The following is a 22,503-nucleotide window of genomic DNA, read 5'->3' as shown; positions in this document are numbered from 1 at the left end:
TGTGAAACTGAGTGATAGTGTTTGCATATAAGCACCGACCTTTAGCAGGCCCTGCAGATGAAGACAAATGAAGCAGACAAGAGCAATACTCCAGTAGATTTATTAATAAATTAATTTACCCTTGTGTAGAATGATTGATCCATTTCTTGATATCTTTGGGTTGCTAATATATTCTTCTGAATTTTGCATTACAAAATGGATCTTTGTTAGTTTACCCCAAACAAACACTACATCAATCCTTACAAATATAAAGAGGTGAAAACCAACTGCAAATTCTGTAAAAGCCTCACCCTTAAAGTTCCAGATTTACACTTAGAGTCAACGGATCAAAACACACTCCCCCCGCGTGTTTGGTACAGCGGGGTCACTGTAAAAAGCTTAGCAGTGCAATAACCTTTGTACTTAGCCTTACCAGGCAGATTGAATTAAATCACTGAGCGTACCAGAACACCACCTTTGTGTGCATTTGAAAAGAGGCGGTGGCTTGACGTCAGTGTATGTCATATTGCTTTCGTCAGGCAAATCTCCCTCTGTTCAGGTTCAAGATTTCAAGAAAAGAGATCAGCGTAGTCCACTAGGGGACTAACTCACAATTTAAATAGAATCAATTTGTTCATTATTGCAGTAGGAGATTATTTCCTGTTTCTTATTAAAATGTTCCTTCTTGTGCTTCCTCTGAATTCCCCAATCCCTGTGTACATCATTAGCAGCTGTTAAACCTTCGATGAAGTCTGCAGCCTTGTTTTGTGCTTCTCCATTAGCTGGCAGCATTTGCTGATTCTTTTCAACTTTAGCAATTAAAACCCGATGTCTGCTGCCTATGTGTAAGCCATCTTAAAATCTACTTAGGATTCAGGAAAGTCAAACAGCGTCTCAGTGCTGAGAACGTACTGCAGCCTAGTCATGCATCGTAGTCATGCATATGGAAAAGCAGGGGGTAATTCTATAGTAAAAGCAGCACAGAGAAACATGCAAGTAGCAACTTCTTCTTCAGTAATGCCCCTAATGTTCATCTGGATCCCCAAACCCAAAGATCCAAATCCCATAAACCCCTAGCTTATTTTTAATTGGTGTGTGCAGCTTTAGTGAGTGACCCTGTGCGAAATGAACTGTACATAGACAACTTTCTATGCTCCCTATGAAATGCACAAAAGACAATGTGTTCTACTGAATGCAATCAAACAACAGATTAATGACTGTTTATCTAAAATATGAAGACACCGAGGAAAAAAGGTGGAATGGTGGTTGCTTGATAGAAACATGTAAGGTGTGTCTGTACAGCTACATTTATGAATTTTATGAATGAACGTGGAGTGCAGTGATAAGTCCAAGCGATTTACAGTATTTAGGAGGACTTATATTGCTATCTTTAAATTACTTTCCTCACACTTCCATATAAAAACTCGGGTATATGACTATAACCCTCTAACGTTGCTGAGTCAAGTAGTCTTTCAAGCTGAGGATTAATTGGTGGCTTCTTTTTTTTTTTAAATATAGGTATATAGTTACAATGTTTCTCTTAAAAAAAGTTGTGCTCTTATTGTTTGGCTTTCTATTTCCGCCACTGGTTAGTGTGTGTTGGGTTGTGTGGCAGTAAGTGGCAGCCTTATGGCAACATTAGGACAGTTCCCTGTGCAAACAGTGGTTTCAGTACAGTATGTGGAAACTGCCTTGTTAACATGACAACTCAATAATAAATATCAGTGTATCAGCTGGCTCAGATACTATCTAAGGCCCTCGTTGGGTTTATAGTGACAAAATTCAAAAACAAGTTACAGTTTAAATGTTATGAATAAATGTTAACCTTGTGGATAGAGCTAACATATAAAAGAAGGATGCACCAGTAACTACAAAAGATGCACTGGTGCAAAGCTGGATAACTCAAATACTACTGTTTAGATCCGTCCAATCACGCTTTATACATCAAGTGGGCCAGGGTGGGACCTGAGTATTTTTGATGGCTACAGCAGATAAGATGGCTCAGTATCCTGAGAGTTGAAGGGGGTATACGAAGAGTTTGTAGTTAATGTAGTTAATCTTGTGAATGATAAAGAAGAAGAGGATGTGTGCGTCATCCCTCTTCCTACATGCCACTGTGCTAGCTCGTCACTGGCTGTTGCTCTGAACCTTCCTCCAAACTGTTTTCTCCATCCCGAGACTTTTTCCTCCTCTTGTTACCTAGAAACAGATGAGAACATGTTGTGAAAATGCAGCAGCTCTCATCTTTATAAAGACCAAAAGCATGATACTTGTACTAGTTTTAAATTAAACTTGTCACAAACTGTATATAACATCAGATGTACAGTTCAGCAGAGCTACAGCCTCAAATAAATAGATACAAGTAACTGTGTTATATTGTATGTGATCCAGAATGGCTTAGTTGCATCTGGAGAATGAGCTTTGCAGGAAGCAGCAGGCTGTTGAGAAAGACGTAGCACATCACCTGTTGCTAAGATACACTCGGCACCGTCGCTATGTCTGACAGAAAAGTTGGGGCACATCTGACAGCATGTGTGGGAGTGCTGTCGCATTAGTGTTCATGACAAATGGCTTACTCACTCAATTTACGCAATAGCTTCTTGCCAATGTTCTCCTCAGAGCTGGACAGAGACAAAGAGCTTATGAAGGGAGAGGTGGATGGCTGAGACTCTGTAGGCACATCTGAGGGAGAAAGTTAGAGAGTGAAAGGGAGGGGGGTGCTACGTAGATACATGGCCCACACTAGGTGACAAGTTCTGCAAAGGTTTTTGTAGAGTAGCTTTAAACTGAGAATCCTTAACTTGTGACAGAGCTACATTCACTCTCTGGCCACTTTACTAGGTACACTTAGTACCATGTTGGACCCCCTTTTGCCTTCAGAACTGCCTTAATTCTTTATGGAATGATCATGATTACACCACCCAGTTGCTGCAGATTTGTTGACTCCACATCCACAATATGAATCTCCCATTCCATCACATCCAAATGGACCTCCATTGGATTCAGCTCTATGCTGGCCATTTGGGTACAGTGAACTCACTGTCATGTTCAGTAGAACAGTCTGACATCATTTGAGATTTGTAACATGTCACGTTATCCTATAAACGTTGGTACTAAGGGGCCCGGCCATTCTCCTCTGAACTCTGACATCAACAAGGCATTTTCTCCCAGAGAATCATCGCTCACAGAATGTTTTCTCTTTTTCTGATCATTCATCATCATTCATGGTTGTGTAGGAAAATTCCAGGGGATCAGCAGTTTCTGGCACCAACAACCATGCCACACAAGTCACCTCTCTTCCCAATTGTGATGCTCAGGTTGTCCAGACATTGTCTACATGCCTAATTACTGCTACATGAAAAAATATTTGTGTTAAACAGAAACAGGTGTATCTAATAAAGTGACCAGTGAATGTATCTCTTTACTTATGAAAACAAAAACGTTTTCTGGAAACTTTTTTTTTCCATTTGAAGATGAAAAAATTAAATGTTTGATTGTTGGCTGTATCGAGCAGCACTCACCATCCTCTCCATGACTTTCTGGCCGGTCCTCATGGATATAGGGAATCTCATCCATGCGAAGGAACACGGTATCATTTGGACTTCTCTGCCCATCGGATTTACTGCCTGTAAAAAGAAATTAAACAAGTAAACCACCAAAAACAAGAAGCAGCATATTTGTAACTCTACCTGAAGAGGGAGCTAGAGAGCTTAGTATTATTTAAGTGTTTTGGGGGCCTCCAAGAGGAGGCTGAATATTAAAAATAGTACCCTGTGTAGGATTAAAAGTTAAAAAGAGGACCTACAACTAGCAGAGGGGGTTTAATTCTTACATTAATTTAAAGCTGTAAACACTTTTTTTTTTTTTTGACAACCAGAGTGGAACCATCTGTCCACAACTTTTCTTAATGGAACTAACAAGCACACAAAAGTGGGTGACGGGCTACACACTGCATAAGACAGATGGTATGTGGGACCCCTTTAAGCTTTGAAACAAGTACAGATTGGCTGATGTCACATTTGAATGACTCCTGTGAGTGAATCATTTTGAATATTTGCCGTTTGTGAGTCATTCTTTACGTCTGTCAGTGCCCTCCATAAATATGTTGCACAAAGACATAAGTTTATGTTGTTTTGCATCTGTATGCCGCCACAGTGAATTGTAAATCAAACTATCAATTTGTGACTGAAGTGCAGACTTTCAGCTCTATTTCAAGTGGTTTTACAAAAGATTTTAGCATGAACTGTTTAAATATTGCAGGTATTTTTATACACGTCTCCCATTTTTAAAGGTTCAAAATTAACTGGAAAACTGACTGACCAGCAGTTTCAAAGCATTTATGAGACCTGCTTCTTTGCTATTTCATGACAAATGAAGCCGATTCAAAGTGTTGAATTTCTGTGTTATAGCTTTTCATTATAATTTTTCTCTGATTTCAAATATGAGGCCCAATGAAATGTTAATGCAAGTAAAAAAACACCATCATTTGGCATCATTAGAGACAGTAAAAACCTCACAGAGACGGTAAAAGCAACAATCTGATACATTCTTAAAAAGAGTGAATGCACTGGCAACCTCAGCAACACCAAAAGGCCTAGCTGAAGAACAACTTTACATCATCTAACCAAGTCAAAAACTCTCTCGAGGAGGTTTTGTATCACTGTCAAAGCCTACAATCAAGAGACTTCTTCATGAATGGAAATTCAAAGGGTTTACAACAAGGTGCAAAGCATCGTTTACATTCCAGAATAGAAAGATCAGATTCGATTTTTCCAAAAAACCTCTAAAAGAGCCTGCACTGTGCTGGAAAAAAAAAAATCACTCGACCAGATGAAAACAAGATGAACTTGTATGATTATGGTGGGAAGAGAAAAATGTGGAGAAGGAGAGAAAGGGCTTGTGATCCAGAGCATGCCCCACTGTTTATCTGCTCATTATGTGCAAAAGCAACAAAGACTTTCTCCAGGTGAAGAAATTAGATAGACTTCGACAGCCAAGTCAGTCACCTGATCTCAACTCATCAGTGTGTGATGAATGCAGAATGACCCACAAACAAGCAAAAACCGGCTGCAGAAAAGGCCTGGCAGAGAATCTCAAGGGAGCAAACACAACATTTGGTAACGTTTGGCGTGTTCCAGGCAGCCAAGTTTTTTCATTTTTCAAGTATTAAAAACATCTTTAAATTTATTTCAGCATGTCCCATTAGTTTTGAACCTCTGAAATTGGGAAAGTGTGTATACAAATGACTGCAATTCTTAAACAGTTTGTGCACACGTTTTGTAAAACCCCTTGAAGTGAAGTTGAAAGTCTGCAGTTCAATCACATGTTGACTTACAGTCCACTGCAGTGGTGTACAGGGACAGGAGTCTTTGTACTGTATAAAATAAACTATTTGTTCCAAGTTATGTGCTGATTTCACACACGCATACTTATGAACAAGTAGGGTAAGATTAGAGGATGGAATTTTTATTATTATGAGCAGCTGATTTCATTTAATTTCTTAGTTTTGCCATAATTATTTACAGAATAGCTCATCTTCAAATAACAACATGGGGAACATCAAGCTGTGTTTCCACATCACGGGCCATCATTATGTTTGTTTAAAATAGTTAAATGAATCAATGGTGTTTCTTTAAAATTCTCTATCCCTGCTTTCAGATGCACAAACTTCAATTTGTGCATTTAAAGCTTGTTTTCCTCTTTGAAAGAAAATTTGACCAACACAAGGAAATTCCTCATACTTCAAGTTTAGGTGGTGTAAAAACCTGGTGCTGCCTGAGAAAAATCTCATGAACAAATTACAGTTTTTAGTTGACTTCTTGTTAAATAAAGGCATCTATATTACTTACGAACAATACGGTTTCTTTCATTGAGCTGCGAGGTGCTGCGAAGGCCACCATGGGGATGGAGATGTGCAAGGCGTGCCAGTCCCAGTCGAGTGTGTGTGTGCATGAGGGGGAGGGCGATGCTGTGTGAGCGGGCCTCTGGGACCGGAGGCCTCCCTTTGCCATCAGGGTCCACCGCTTCTGGTGTCTGTGGGCTGCTGTCCATCCTGGTGGCCGTTAGGGCGTTGTGGTAGTGGTTTCTGGTGATCTGTGGGCCGCCAAGAAATCTGCCATTATCATCAGCGTTAGATCTGTGTGTGGGGCCACCTTTAAGAGTTGCGCATGTGGCCGAGAGGAAGCGTGCACTGTGTTTAAGAAAAGGGAGGCGAGGTGAAGTGAGAGGGCACATGTATCATTTAAGGTTAAGATATTCATGCTAAAAAGGAGCTCAATTATCCGCAGTGATTAGCGGAAAGAGGCTGTGTGGTGGGAGAGTTAGAGACAGGATGTCTGTGTTCAGTCAGAAACGGGGATCAGGACATATCAAAGGCAAATCCAGCAGCAGCGGAAGCATTTTTGGGAAATTTTAAGATTAAATGGAGGGAGTTTAAAAATTTTCTTCCTTTGTGGTCCCAATATTTTCCTTCAGTGCGCAGGAAATTAGAGATTTAATTTAGACTATAATAACAGTGGTTTTCTTCATATTTTTCTGGGTTATGTGTGTGCAGCCGTTTATGTTTGTGACCTTGATGATCTGCAGGTCTGTGAGCTGCCGGACTGAGTAGTCGGGTAAATAGACCCCTCCACCTGCAGTGAGCTGACCCACACTGCCTCCGCTCAGTAATGAATCCGACTGGTTCAGGCTGCTGGCCCGGGAACTATACCTCTGACCTGAACAGAGCAGAAGAAGGAAACATATTTTGAGGTCTGTTTTTTTCTACATACATCATTTGTAAAGGTCAAAATCCTTAACCAGAATAAGCATAAAGAGTTCACACAAACAAGTCCAAGTTATAATGTTTTTTCTTCTATATACCTCAACAAAATGTTCAATTGTCAGTTAGGAAAAAGTGTTGAGTCATATTTCTAAGCTCACTTAAGCAAATCTCATAACTCTTCTTCAAGTTTTAGTTATTCTTGAGGTACTTTAATTGTAGCTAACATTATACAATAAAACCATTGCATAATGTGTTTGGTTTTTTTTATCTCTTTCCTTCAGTGTTAAAAAGGTTCTCGTTTAATGAGCCATTCATATGCAAAACAAATGATGAATAACCAGCAATCTGTCAAGAGAAATTAGGCACAATCTCAACAGTGCATGTCAGTCTTCCACATTTAATCAATCTGCTGTCACTACATTAAAGACACACACTGGCTCAGCTCCTTGGCTATATAATAGGCTAGAAAAGACTTCTGGCACAGATAAAAATTAAAAGCGTCAACAATCGTTCTCATGATGTGATTCGTGTGTAACAACTTAAAAATACAGGTAAAAGTCAAAAACTGGGCCCTTGTGCTGCAACTTTTGCTCACACAGTGGGTGAAGTGGTCCAACAGGACCCTCCATGGTGCCGTATGCTGCACTGGCCACCCTCATCTTTTACCTCACGCTTGGAAAATGAAGTCATATTTGAACCCCAAATGCATTTTAAGTGACTCCCTCGCAATTAAAAAGAAGATATCTCCCTTGCTTTACAAGAGAGCAGTAAAATTGTATTTGAATAGTAACTGAGCATGCTTTACGGAAGGTCCTGCAGGTCCTTTTAATTCATCTACACTGTTTTCTGCCTGTTTTTGTGTTCAGCACTGTCTAGTGACTTGGCGAGAAAAGCTATTTTTGTCAGTTCAATGCAGAGCGATGAGTCGGAAAGAGAGAAAAAAAAAAAACTGTAAAAAGCTGCTCTTTTGAGATGTGATGATTGTGCAGCTGTTTGAGAGAAAATTCTGAAATGTCCTAAGTAGGGATTTTCAGATTTTTAACGAGGTCTCGCAAATAGCTTAAACTCACCCTGAACATCACACGTAAAAAATGTACACACTACCGCCACAAGAAACCAGGGAGAGAAAGCAAAAGACAAGCTTTCTACTTGCTCTGCAGTCTTAGCTGGATTTCATATAATCCTGTGCAGGTCATGTCCTTCCATTGGGAAATTCTCTGAAATCTCTTCTTTTAATTACTTACTTCCCACGGCTGCTGCTGCTTAGCAGGCTGACACTATACAGACACAGGCTGGCATTAAGGCAGGAAATACACTTCACCTCCCCCAATGCACTGCATGTATTCATCATGCGAGAACCTTCAAAATTACTCATCCATATTGCTTCATATTTCCAGTGAATTACCAATAGGCAGTGGTGGGATGAGCGCTGGCATGCCATAGTGGGAAAATGCTCCGTTTTCAAACCGAAGAGCCTCTTTTCCTATCTCCACCTCCACCCGTCCCTGCAAGATTAACACAGCCATTTACATGGATTAGGTTTGAGCACTGCGCTAATAATGTGAGCAGTCAATTGATTACTCATCTAATGGAGCGGCCCACGCAGGTAAAAATGCACATTCAGTTTAGAAGTACCTGCAGGATCAGGATGAAGTAGTCAACAGGTTTGTTTCTCTGGAAGAGGTAGTGTTGAGGAGCGTGCTTGTTCTTGGGGTCGAACTTTAGGTCCTGCACAACGCTGGGATGTTTGATCAGCCGCAGCAAGATCTTTTCTGACAGGTGACACGGCCTGAAGGGCTCCACCTCTGTTGTGAAACAACACAAGTCAAGGGAGAAACACCACGTCCCCCGGCCTTTGTGCTCATGTTATTTGCAAATGCGTAGCATTCAGCTCATGGAGACAAACACACAAATGCTACCTGTAGCCAAAAAGCGGTGTGTTGCAAGCAACAGTTGGGCCGAGATCTTCACCTTCAGCTCATTTTCTGCCACTTTGAAGATAGAGAAGTCCTGCTGTTTCCTTTCATGGTTGGACACGCGCCTTTTTGTGCGATTATCAGCTATGAACAGACACAAATCCGAGAAAGTGCGTAAAAAAATGTAGCACTTTCTCTGATGATAGGTTAGAGAAGCTAAAGAGTTCTTGCCTCATTAATTAGGTTTAATTACTTAATGTGCCATATATGCAGAGCGAGGTCAATGTTTTTGTTTGCACTATAATTAATTAGAAACTACTCTGATGTGGCACTAATTAATTGGTGCACTTCTATATCCTGCATGCTTAGTATATTCATCTAAAGCTGTACAGAGCTGGAGATTATCCAGTGCTGTAACCTCTGACTGATAAATTGGCTTATCCTCTGCAGAGTATTATATATATATATTTATATATTTTTCATTAAATGCATTATTGCTACAATATTATTTCTAGAACAGCTGGGTTCATGAAAAACTGTATGACAAAGCTCGAAGAGATTAGGTCCCTCGTGCTATATATAAACACGCAAACATTATATGCAGACACACAGGTGCACCACTCACAGAAACTGCTTTAGACACTGTATATAATTTCAACTGCAGCACACTTATATTATATCTTGATGTCTTCTGAGAGCAGGGGCTGCTTTGACAACGTACAGGAGAATAACAAAGGAAACTAAAATTCAGTGAGCGAAAGCAGGTGCAGACTGGACTAGATATGAAATGAAGGGAGCTTTGCATTTGAATTCATTTGAATCCGTGGAGAGCGTTTCCAGCCAATTAAAAAATAAGGGGATTATGGCGATTATCTGAAGAGACTGGGTCATTTAGTCACATTATTTAATTAAGAATTAGGAAGGAGCTGGGAACAACAGGGGAGAGAAGGTGGAACCAATAGCGGGATGAGAAAATAGCAAAGTAGATGGACCACAAAAAAACCCATTCCATTCACAATTCATACTACAGCATTATTATTTGCAGTCCTAATAACTGGTATGGGAATTTATGCTGATTATCTGGGCATTTTCCAGTGACTGCTGGAGAGCACAAAGCTGAACAAAATGTGACAGCTGCTGCAATAAATTAAGTGAAAATCTTCTCAGTGGGGGAGCTGGAAGCAATAAGATAGCCCTGATGCAGAGCTTCATAAACACTATGTTTATACATACTGTACAGATCTGTCTCATCCACAATCTCAGACTTGATGATCTCCTCTATAACGTCCTCAAGGGTGACGATGCCCATCACTTCATAGAAGGGGTCTCCCTCACCTTCGCTGTTCACCCGCTGCACCACTGCGAGGTGGGACTTTCCTGCAGTCATCAGAAAAGAGAAGAGGACAGGTTAGAATGTTTTCAAAATGGGAGCTCGGGCTAAAAACTGCTCGTGCAATGTGCTGAGAGGCAAAGTGAGCAGATAAAAATAACTCCAGTCAACAGCCTCCAACTGGCTCTGTGCAGCCAAGATGAAAATCAGCATTAATTCACCAACTAAAAACCTGAGGGATCTATCCCAGAGGTTAAATTGAAAAGGACTTCAATGCCAGACTTGCCCTTGTTTGTGTTCTCAGACAAAAAGAAAGTGGACATTGGGGGATTAGTCTCCAGACACTTTGACAGTTGGAAGACTTGGCTTCCTTACGTAAACACAGAGATTACACAATCAGTTTGGGGATGCCTGCATCTGCTGAATAAACTGCCCATGCTGCTGCCGCCTCGGTAAACACTCATGCCCACACGTACACACACCCACAGCACATCTGTACACATCCATGAGCAAACCGAGGGCTCACTGCGACTGTGTTTAGCTGAACGCGACAAGCCTGTCGGACACAATGACGTAGCTCGCCAGCATCACCCTTGCAACAACTCGATAGAGCAAATGTGACAAGAAGTCAACGCGGCAACCAAACTTGAACATACAAGGACAGAAAAGTAAAAAAACATAATAATTATCAACACAAACAAGTTGCTCTATATTGATATTTTTTTTATTATCATTATTTTCTGTTCCACTCACTTAAAAATCAGATATGTTGAAATATGCTGAACTCATCAGTCTGTTCTGCTTTCATCAACACGAGTTCGTCTGGTGACCAAATAAGTTACCTAACCAAAATGATGTCACTAGACCACAGGTTCCAACAGACACATAAAAAAAGTCTCCAGCCTCACTTTGAATAAAATCTGTGGCTCAAATAAGATGGGCCGATTTAGGGGATCACCGCCAAGGGATAAAATGGATCAAATGCTTTAATCCACAGCAACAAGAGAAAAAAAATCTGATTGACTGACTGGCAGTCATATCCAAACATGAACCTCTGGGTTGTGAGGGATTGACTGAGGTGGTGAGGTTGCACTCACTCAGGTCTATGTCTCTGCAGAGCTCAGGTGAGTCAGCGACGGATTTGCTCTCAGCAGCTGATGTGCCTGGGCACCGCATTACATCATTCATATGTTACATAATACTCTTGCAGAATGACGCACACTTACTCACACACGCAGACACACATGCCCGGAGCAAAACTGGGTCCTCCATGGTTGTCCCTTTTGCAAAACGTTTCTGCTCTACCACTTTCTGTGGCTCCGTCAGTCTATGTTAGAAAACTGTGTTTTAGATTGCGCATATGTTTGTACCTATTTCTATCTGCTTATTTAACCACAGCATTAAAGCCGAAATGAGATCTGGAATAAAATATTTCATTTTATGTCTCCGGAGCAGTAATTTTCCTCTACACTGGTGCACAAACAGCTTATGAAAACAGTTGGTTTAAACTGTGTCTACCTTCTGTGGTTTGTTAATTGAGTCTGAGCCTATTTTTTGTAGTGTAGTTGCGGCGTTGACTTCTTGTGACATTCACTCTATCGAGTCGTTGCAGGGTTGATGCTGTATTAAAGTGGCTTATTTTCCAAAATATGTGTAATTGAATCTATTCGGTTCTGTTTTTAGATACAAGTCTTTACTTTGTGTGTGTGTGTATATATACACACACACACACACACACACACACGATAAATGTGTTATAATTCTATATAATGTTGTTTAGAGTTCAACCAAAAGCAATATTAAAAGGAAAAACCTATTGTCTTTAATGCATTCTAGTAAAATTTATAATGCAGTGTTTTTATAGGGGTGTTGCTACTATTACTTAAGAATAATATAAGAATAATAACCTTGTCTTTTCCTAATAAAAATCAAATATTTACAGCAGCATAAAACACTCTGGCTGCAAAAGCCTAAATGTATAAATGGAAGTCTGCTCTGTTCAGGTTTCGTACATCAGCTCAGTCAATTTGATTGCCAAATGCTTTACATTGAGCAGGCTTACATCAATATACGACCAACTGTTTGAGAATGTAATCATCTTATAGTGTACTTTCCAAGGGTTGGATGTTCACAAATAATATGAACGATAACATAATAATTATCATATTTAAAATCTTTTGCAGCCTGAAGGCACTGACCCGCAAACACAAGAAGGTGCCATGGTAAAGCTTTCCAGGCTTTTACTGCAGCCATCTTCAAACAAGCCATACTCGTTGTGAAGTCTTACTATCTTTATTCTGGTCTTCAGGAATCAGTTGATTCTGCTTATTGGTAGCTAAGGATATCCCACCTCTTCACCCTGAAAATTTCTTTGTTGTCATGTGTTTAGAATAACCGTCCTGTTGCATGATAAAAATTCACCCTGAGAGTTTTGATGCGTATGATTCAGAGTGAGCAGGCTACTTATCCTGGCCCTTCACCAGCAGAATGAATAAATAGACAGTTATAAATAAAAGCCAGCGTGCCTGTTCATTTGGCAGCCATACACACCCAAGCCATAAGAGGAATACCACTATGCTTGACATATGAGGTGGTATGCTTTGACTCATGAACTGTTTCTTTTTATTCTCTGGTATTTCCTCTTTCATTTGGATAGAGCCTGATGTTTATTTCAACAATCCTTAGGATTTGCTTTCCACGACTCCCCCGGCCTTCCTTTTGTATGTTTTTGTAAAGTGCATTCCATCTTTTTTATTTTAGATGTTTGCAGAATTTTGTATCTCGTGTTGAATTGTCTGAGGTTGTGGTCATTAAGTATTCTCTTTGTTGATGGCTGACAAAGAAAAACATGCCTCTAAAGAACACTGTGGAAAGCATTTTTGAGTTGCTGTGCAATCATAAAGGGGGGTTTTCTTCAGCATGAACATCCACAAGAAAAGCAGCTTCTTTGCTATCGATTTTGAAAAGACTTTTATATTTGTCTGATAGATTTTTACTTGTTTGATTGCATTATCTTTTCACTTGCTCTGTCACCTTTTTACCAAACAACTTTAAAAAATAAAAAAAAAGATAATTGTAGCTGAGACTGGAGAATCTTTCTATTTCAACTTGAATGTTTATGAGGCCTGAAAAACTGAAAAATGCTAACTGTCTGCATGGCTAAGTTCTCCATTCAACAGTATGTTTGCAGACGATAGTTTCTTCCTGGTGACATTTCCATTCTTTACTCTAACACAGACCTCACCTCTGCCCACCAATCATCTCAGTGAGACATCATCACAGCTTCCAGCCAGGCTTCCTGACCAGCAGGAGGCTTTTAGCCATGAAAGCAAAGTCGGAGGGAGGTGAGAGAGGAAGGGAAAGGTTGGAGCTGAATTTTTCATGGTTGCTCTGCAGGGTTGGTTGGCGATGACCTACAGAGTGGAAGGAACTTCAAAGTCACAGTGGGCTGACAATTAAGTGTGCACAAATAATTTAAAGGTGAAACCAGGCTTCACACCCAAGAGAGACACACAAGCGATGCTGACACACATGTGGGTCAAGTGTGAGCTCATGGATCACTTGTGCCAGACCAAAGCTATATTTCATAATCCCAGGCACGGTGAAGTGTAGTGGACCTCCTGAACTGTAAGTGGCAACATAATTCATTACCCTGCCAAGGCCAGCTGCATTCAGCAGACATGTATTGCCCTTTCTTTGTCTATAAAACAGATTTCCTTGCATAACAGCTGTGGCAGTGTGTCTTTATTTTACAATGTGACACTTTCAGTCGAGGAGTCAGAGGTTTTCGCTACTGAGCGCTAAATCTGAATCATATTTAATGTTATCAAGACTGAACATAGTCCCTAAAGAGAGGCAATGCACTTTTCCTCTATAGTAAACTGATGTTATCACTGCATGTGCGGCAATGCTGTCAATTCACTTATCAGCAAAGATGGCTATCAGAGAAGAGAGAAAGATGAATTCTGGTGTAGGCAAATCGTGCAAAATTCCTTTTTTGATACAGTTTAGCATTTCAAGCATTTTAAGTGAGGAGCCGATAACTGATACTTGCATAGAAATGGGTACCGAGCCTGGGGCCAGATGAAGTTCACAGTGTTGTCATGGGAAGGCGACTTAAATCTCTCTCATCACATAAATTCTTAAGATAACCCAATTATGGTAGCCTCTAAACTCTAGCTGAACCAAACACACTGTGTGACACAGTATCAGATTTCACATATGTCTCTCACTGCTCTGGGGATCAAAGGGCTTTACTGGCAGGCCCACTTTGAGCCAATGGGCTGATGTATACATTGACTTCTGGACTGAAAATGTAGTTCTTAAGTGCACAGTCATTTCAAAGAACATTTAACTCCTAACTGGTGGGAGGTTGCTTTAAAACATATGGTGCCTCACATGCTCAGCTGACTTCTTACTCATAAGTTGTGTAGAGGTCCTAGACAGGACACACAGGGAGATATGAAGACTGCAAAGACCAAACCTCTGATATGGTTTAAAGTGAAGTGAGTTACCTCTCTTAAATTCCTCCAGCATCACGTCCAGCTTGGTGTCACTGAAGACGCAGTGCATGGGATGCTTGTAAAACTGAGTAATTGTTTTCAAAGGAGTGCAATCGTCAGGATCCACAAAGGCTAAATCTTTGACAAAAAGGATGTCTACAATGTTGGACCTTTCGTTCTCATAAACAGGGATGCGTGTGAAACCGCTCTGCATCACATCCGACATGGTGCAGAAGTCCAGCGCAGCATCTGAGGACAGCATGTAACAGTCTGACAGCGGTGTCAGCACATCCTCTACGGTCTTGGTCCTAAGCTCCAGGGCTCCCTGGATAATGTTGAGCTCCTCTTTGACCAGGTCGTGGTAGGGGTCTGTGACACGCAGCATGGCCACCAGTTTCTCCCTCGTGTAAAAGTTGCTGATCTCTTGGTGCAGCATAATGTCCAGAATCTTGGAGACCGGGTAGGCGATGGGGAAAAATATCAGCATCAACAGGCGGGTCGCGCACAGGGTCTTGGATGCGATGGCGAGACTGTGCCTGGATGCCACCGAGTGAGGTAAAATCTCGCCAATAAAAAATATCCCCAAAGTGCATGAGGCAGTGGAGAGAGCGGTCATTCCTAAGATCTGGCACATCCACACCACAAAACACGTGTTTGTAAGCACGTTACCCAGCACCACAGTGCAAAGGATGTAGTTGCCATGTTTACGCACTGACTCTATTTTTCGCGCGTATTTCTGTTCTTTCTCTGTGCCGCTGTTCTGCAGGACCCGCAACTCGACCGGGTCCAGAGACAGCATGCTAATATTCAGCCCGCTGCACAGAGCAGACAGCCCCAACAAGAGCACAGAGACTCCTGCCTGCAGCCAAGCATCTGCCTCTGGAGGTCTCTCCACCACCGCCAACCAGAAGTCTTTGGTGCTCAAGTGCTCCCATTTCACTCCATCGAACGCGCACATGGAGTAGTATTTGATCACCTCGTCTCTGCGCAGGTCTTTGGCGAGCAGCTCCACTAAGACTGAGTTATGACTTGAGGTGGATCTGAAGGAACCCAGCAGCTCGATGTCTGAGCTCCGGGCATTCTCCTCTTCGCATGGATTCCCCCTGGACAGAAGCGGACTTTCTGCATCTCCACTGTCCCCACCTGGTTCCTCTATAAACGCGATCCACGGAGCGGCAGGTGCTGCGTCCGGTCTGCCGCTGATGTTCAGGCTGTTGGGATTTTCGGTACCTGGAGAAGCGGAGTAGTAAACCCTCAGCATGAAGCGGGTCCCCTCGATAGCCCTCAGTATCCCGTCCTGCACGGACAGTTCTCCGCTCTGGGTGTCTTCAGGCCGGACGCCGAGCAGCGCCGTTGTCTTGGCCGGCAGGGAGGAGATGGTGACGGTAAGAAAGAGGAGGGAGAGCCGGCGCGGATGCAGGATGCTGCAGAGAGCATCCGCAGCATCCGCAGCCATCATGCTGAATGAGCCGCTGAAGGACACGGGAGAACTGGGTCACGTGGTTTGCGGATGGGATGGATGGAGCAGCTGGGTAACATGGAGAGAGAGAGAGAGGAATTCAAGTGTGTGTGTTTGTGAGCTGGCACCTTAAATATAAATGACAAATCCTGACGTAAGCCTCGCGTATTTGCTTTCTGCTGCTTTCTATAAATAGAAAGCAGGAAATGCCCAATCATTTATGATTCATGCGATAGAGCCCCTACAGCTACGCCAGAGGAAGATATTTACTTGCTAAATAGTAGAGAGATACAAGCTGAATACAAAAAAGAAACTAAATGAGAAAAATTGGGATGTGTATCAAGTAAGCAAATGAATAGAAAGAAATGCTGCGTTGTGTTGTGTGCCAGTTTGTGCGTTAGTGCAGAGCTCAGACTCTTATTTCATTATTAATTTTAGTTATTTTTTCATTTACAATTTTAAACTCCCCACTAGATGGCAGCATCGCCACCTGTTTTCGGTGCAGTACAGTTTGAAAAACTGTACTTGTTGCCTTTCAGGATAAACACATAAATGTAATGCGTTTCTAAAATCTCTGTTATAATAGTTTGTGTTTCAGTAACCGCATCCCTTAACAAATTAAAAAGTGTCGCTGTATCTAAATCTACTTTAAAAGAACACTCACACATTTCATATATATGTAAATATATATATATATGTTATAGATATCACTTTTAACTTCTATACGCTTTGGAAGTATTAGCCTCTGTTTAAAGATTATATGACAAGGAACAACGTTTTACTGACTTTCATGACGTTTAAATGTTGACATGAAGAGGATTGTTCTTGTTTGTTCGTTTGGTATTTTTTGTAAAAACAAACTAAGTTGCAAATAAATAATTACAATCAAGTCCCACAGATCATTATTATTATTACTATCATTATAATTATTATTATCACCATTATTATTTTTATTATTGTTGTTGTTATTATTATTATTATTATTATATACCGTTCAGTGATCAGCTGGTTCAGATCTAACGCATCTCAGTTCGGTGACCGGTTTGTGGGATTTACGATGCAGAAAACTGAAGGCGCAAAGGGCAAACAGTCATTGCTACACTTTACTCAGACGACAAAAAACAGCAAAACAAGTTATAAAACTGTCACTCCAACTGTCATCCTAGAATGACAGACAATTTTCCTGATAAAATTACACATTAAATAGTTTGCCAAACAAAACCCAAAAATATATGCGTATAAAAAAATTCGCATCGTTAAAGATTCTGCTGATGTATGAATATGTCGACCATATATGTTTTACATGAGATATTTTTCACGATCGATCAAAATAAACGCATTGGAGGCGGTAAAATAAATCTTAAAGAAAGCCAACCATTCAGTCCGCCCAACAAAAGTCGCCGAAAATGCTCTGACGATTCAGTGTATTTGTCTAAACCTAATTCTGCTTAGGAAGTTTTTAAACGTCTCTATGCTCTATTCTTTTATTCAAACACCCTGCTGGATGAATGATATAACTCATGCTGCTTTTCTGCTGCGGTCAGTAATTTTTTTCCCCCTCACAAAGCAATAATTTCCCACGATTGAAGCAACAGATCTTGATTTTTATACAGCAGCAGTGTCTTTAACATTAAACACAAAACAGACAGAAAAATACTCAGTTTAATTAAAGCTGCGAATCATTTCCTGAACAAACTATTGTAAAGTTTACATTCAAAAGAAGCAACGAGAACATTACCGCACATCATGATTAAACTCTCCCTTCAAATTATTAAATTATTAAATCCGAAATTAGAGTAGCTTAGATTTGATCGAAGAACTAGTCTATTGTAATAGTAGCAGACTAATTTTCCTCACCGAATATGTTTAACTGATTTAATATTTTCCTAGAAAGTTTTTCTTCTTCCACTGACAGCTTAGAGTTAACAACATAACTTTATATATAACTTGTGCATTTTTCACTTCTTTTTATACCGGCCCGTGGAGGAGCTGAGAGTGTAAAAAGTCATTGTGCTGTTTTGTTTGGTTTAAATTAGAGTTTCAAATCCAAAAACAACAAACCAAACCGTTTTCAAATTTCAGCAGTACAGTCGATCGGTAGGCCGTAAAGGAGTTTAACATTCACTAAAACAACAGCAAAGAGAAAATATAATAGACAAAAATTCCCTGCGTACTCATCCTCATTATCCATGCCATTTCCTCTTGGAATATTATATGATAGTGCTGTTTCGATAGGCTAAAGTTTCCGGTTTCCTTCTTTTAGAATAAAATATCCTCAAGGGTGACATAGATGTCCCAAAACGCATTTGAGATCTAATTATATGAAAATGTTAAATATTTTTCCACTGAAAACTAAAACTGTGATTGAATTGAAAGCACATGTTAATTATGTTGTTATCTGCGCCAACTGACAATATGAAGAAATGCGGAAAATCAGACTTCGTGCTTTTCTGCTGCTCTTGTTGACCGTGGGTCTGCTTCTTCTAACAGGCCGGAGAAAACAGGCTACCACCCCACGGAGAACGTTACATCAGAGTTTCTGACACTCGTGAGCGACACTAAGCTGTGCATTTAAACAAAGAAATATCAGCCCACTTTGTACCAAATAAAATCAAAGGATGATCTTTTAATCTGCTTTGTGGGGAACTTTTGTGTCCCTAAACCTAAAGCCTGACTGCTTGGATGATTCTGTGTTGTGGCTTCGTGGATTCGTGAGTAGGTGTTGTATACCGGAAAGAAACGATTAAATTGAGCTTAACTTTGTGCATTTTTTTCTCTTAAGCACTTCGTTGCTCATCTGTGAGACAGCAGTGACCTTAAACGACCATCGCCTGAGGAGAGCTTGGCGCATTGCGCCCTGGAAAAAAGAAATAAGCGGATGGGGGGAAGCGCAGTAGCCTGCACTTTGGTTGGTGTGTGCTTGCTCACAAGTGTCCCAAGAACATCTGGACTAAAGCCATATAAAGAATTTATAGGTAAGTTCCATGTGCGGAGACTTACATCCCAAATTGGTTTTGAATGCTTCTGAAAAGAGGCCAAAATATCCAGACTGGCATCTCCAAGTGCCATCTTTAAAATGTGCAATCAATAATCTATTTGTCAAGAAAGCAGAGCCTTTGCAATGATCATGAGTTATGCTGCTGGCAAGATCTGTTCTTGTTTTGAAGCTGAATTTTTGTTCTTTTGAACAACAGCCTCGAGATTCTTTTACTTTTAATATTTTCGACTTTTTGCTGGAACGTTTAGTTTAAGAAATACGACGTAAAACGGGCGAAAACGACCATCAGTCAGTCTCTGCTGTAATAATTTCTTACTATGATGGACAACTGAGATTTTGAGTTTGGCCAGGCGATTAGAGGCCTGCGTACGGTCAGCCTGAGTTTAGGTGAGTCTAAGCACAACTTCTGGAAGATCTTTATACAGTCTCCCATTGCGCTATCAATATGGTTATTCTAAAATTATTTTTTTCATATGACAGTATTGCATACATTTAATCCAAGTTTTGCTTTTCTTCAGCTTTTTTTTAAATGATTGATTATTATCTTTCCGAAAGGACCAGCCGCCATGGCTTATCATTTTTAAGGAAAAAAGCCTTTTATCCTCGCCCGAAGGACTTAATCGGTTCTAAATGTGTACTTTTCTTACTTGTTGGTATTTGAGTATAGCTTAATTACTGGACTGAACTCGAGTTTTCTACAAAATCTGATTTTGATTTTACCATTATAGCAGCGTTTTAAGAAACAAAGATTTATGTCAGTTTCTTCAGAAAACAATAACCTCTGTATTCGGTGTTTAGGAAAAAAAAAACTGCAATCATAGTTCGTAAGACTAAATTCTTATACTTGTGAACTGGGAAAACTTTCGAGCAGTCTGTCCTCATACCTCGGAGAACCTTAGAGGGGCGGTGCTGTCTTCTCTCCTCCTACCAGTTCTTGCTCTCACAACGGGAAAGGCTGGCTCGGGGCGTGCGCTCTTGCGTGCAGCTCCCAGAAATACTCGGAGGGGCGGGGGGGCAGGGGCGGGGGGGTGAGACAGCTAGACAGGAAGACAGATCCAGATCGATGAGACCGAGGTATAGAACCGCCATCGAACTCCTCGGAAGCAGAGTTTGTTTAGTGCTTGATTTCTTCCCACCTTTAAGCTTCTTTGCGCACACTGATCCCCCTGCTCTCCAAACCAAGAAGATGCCCAAATCCTCTCCGCGCGTATTCCCATGGCCCTCCCTGTGGCTGACATCGTTGCTTATTTTGATGGTGCAGTCGGTGCTCTCGTCCTCCTCTACGTATCAGAGACCTGCAGTCGCTGGGAAGCGCCAAGGCTTCTTGGAGAGGACGCTGGTTCTCCTGGATGTCAACACCCGCAGTTCAATCAGAGTCCTCAACGAAAACTTCCTCTCTCTCCAACTGGACCCCTCGATCATCAGAGACGGATGGCTGGACTTTCTGAGGTACAAAAGAACCCTTTCCTGCTTGTCGTCTACATCGATCTATATGGGTGCTCTCCTCTAAAATATTTGGAGGTTCTTTTATTCATTACGCACGCAGCCACGTTGTCTGAGTTGTCATGGATCGATCCAGCACGTTTCTTTCTCACTCCGGGAACCAAGCAGTCCAGTTCTCCATACTGATTCTGACCGAGGTTCGCAAAGTTTAACTTTAAAAAAGACTACACTGAGAGTGGACGATTCCTTCAAAAACTGTCCATTTAGGGTTGCAGCTGTTATAGTCTACAGTGTGCACTGTTGCATCAAGATTTGATAAAAATGATCTAACGTCTATCTAAATCTAAAATGCAAAATGTCACTTTCACAAGTTAGCCAATCTACTTTTCACCTTCTGAAAATAACTAAAAGAACAGATCGACTGGTTCCAATGGCAGCTATGTTGCATTTTTTTTAAATAATGAAGGGTAACTATTTATTTATTTACTGCTGACTTTTCACCCTGAGTATTTCTCTGAACAGTTGGAGGGAAGCACAGACTGAGACCACGACCCACGCCACTGTCACAATATTTTGGCTAATGAAGCGCAGCATTATTAAAACCCAGACTTTCAATAATAACTTTAAAGTGTGTTTAAACTAAACACACTGACAATACCCTAAGAAGTCTCTGGCCTGCTATGACATGGATTGAGTAATGCCAGATAATGTTATTCGGTACTTTGTGCAGCTTCTTATATAAACTGGAAACCACTCAGTGACAAAGAACGAGCACATCTTAATCCGCGCGTGGCCCATTCTCGGTTACTATTTTACAGTAAATATATGACAACATTTGATATTTTATTCACATAGCCGTTACACTTCTACGTGTCACCTAACCACTGTTCCAACTTTGATTTTTATATTTATTATTATTGTAGTTCGTATTGTTGTTTGTTACCCTTACATTGAAATGACGAGGATTCATGTGTGTGATCAACCAAAATTAAAAATTGAATAAGACTCGTGGGCCGTTTCCGCATTTTACATAATTAAACTGGATTATGTGGTTTAGACTGACAATCGAGCAAAGTAGAAGTCTCTCTCTATACTTTGAATTAGTTAAAAAAAAATGAAAACTTCATACTCACTAAATATGAACTTTGCTTGAATAGCTTTGTATGGACTACACGCTCCTTTTGATCGGCCTCTATTTCACGTGAATAAAGCACGTGAATAAGTAAAAGGCAGTTTGAGTGTATGAAAGAAAATAGGTAAAGAAACAGCAAGTTAGTTGGGAAAAATATTTTAAAATTTAAAATATTGAGGATAGAATTGTTCGTCAACTACACAAAGCATGTGTGTGTGTCGTTTTAATCCTTTGTTCATCAGCCTGTGGCCTTGTACTACCTGCTGTAGTGGCTGCCAAATGCGTCGTGGGTCTGCAGATGAGGGGAAAAAAGTTTTATGATAGACCTGCAGCAAATTAGCAGTTACGGGAAAATCCAATTTCTTCTGTAGCTAATCTGTTTAAATAGCTGGATGGTCTGAAGTAAACGGAACTGAAGAACGGGAGACAGGATCACAGAGAACGACGACTTTTTACTGACTTTAACAAATATATCCCTCGTTATAAATTTACACAGGTTAGCAGTTTTAACATGTGAGTCTAGTCTGCAAAAACCACCCAGTTGCTGAAGTGTTTTCTTTTTGTCCCGTATCCGCAGCTCCAAGCGGCTCGTGACCCTGGCGCGAGGCCTGTCGCCAGCGTTTCTGCGCTTTGGTGGAAAGCGAACAGACTTCCTGCAGTTCAACAACCAGAAGAACCTCGCCAAGTTCAGAGGGCCGGGACCAGACTACTATCTGAAAAACTACGAGGACGGTGATTAGACATGACATTTTCTCCCCTCTCTCTGGCCCCAGTATTTATTTTAGCCCGAATTTTAGAAGATGATTAAATGTTTGCTCTCATGTCAGTCCCCATTTCTTTGAGGGAATGTTAAATCCTCTGAAGCTAGGGTTGCCCATTTCTTCGTAAAACGCTGTGCTACGCTACCGGTTTAAGGACTCCTAGCTAAAACGAAAGCGAAGACGAGAGAAACAGACGTTTAAAAGAAAAGTTAGAAAACAA

At 40.9% G+C, this 22,503-nt stretch overlaps 2 protein-coding genes across 2 annotated transcripts in view; one reads left to right on the top strand and one right to left on the bottom strand.

Annotated features, from left to right (window-relative positions):
* Positions 1 to 84: 84 nt before the first annotated feature.
* cnnm1 (cyclin and CBS domain divalent metal cation transport mediator 1) lies at positions 85 to 16,062 on the bottom strand. Its single transcript, XM_084948464.1, has 10 exons — positions 14,503 to 16,062; positions 9,892 to 10,035; positions 8,662 to 8,802; positions 8,378 to 8,547; positions 8,148 to 8,247; positions 6,550 to 6,695; positions 5,829 to 6,072; positions 3,501 to 3,605; positions 2,560 to 2,661; positions 85 to 2,178 (listed from the first exon to the last, which is right to left on the bottom strand). The coding sequence occupies exons 1-10, from the start codon at positions 15,947 to 15,949 to the stop codon at positions 2,099 to 2,101; spliced, it is 2,679 nt and encodes an 892-aa protein (XP_084804590.1). The 5' UTR covers positions 15,950 to 16,062; the 3' UTR covers positions 85 to 2,098.
* Positions 16,063 to 19,997: 3,935 nt separating this feature from the next.
* The window catches only part of hpse2 (heparanase 2), a 52,759-nt gene continuing 50,253 nt past the window's right edge, over positions 19,998 to 22,503 (top strand). Inside the window, exons 1-2 of the mRNA XM_084949482.1 lie at positions 19,998 to 20,396; positions 22,100 to 22,254. Coding sequence (XP_084805608.1) covers positions 20,011 to 20,396; positions 22,100 to 22,254 — 541 coding nt within the window. The 5' untranslated portion in view covers positions 19,998 to 20,010. The remainder of the gene's footprint in view (positions 20,397 to 22,099; positions 22,255 to 22,503) is intronic.

The sequence above is a fragment of the Perissodus microlepis genome, chromosome 13, assembly GCF_051167445.1.
Source record: "Perissodus microlepis isolate ML-2025 ecotype Zambia chromosome 13, ASM5116744v1, whole genome shotgun sequence".
Taxonomy (NCBI): domain Eukaryota; kingdom Metazoa; phylum Chordata; class Actinopteri; order Cichliformes; family Cichlidae; genus Perissodus; species Perissodus microlepis.
The sequence above is the reverse complement of the archived record's forward strand: the minus strand, read 5'-3'. Positions and strand labels throughout refer to the sequence as shown.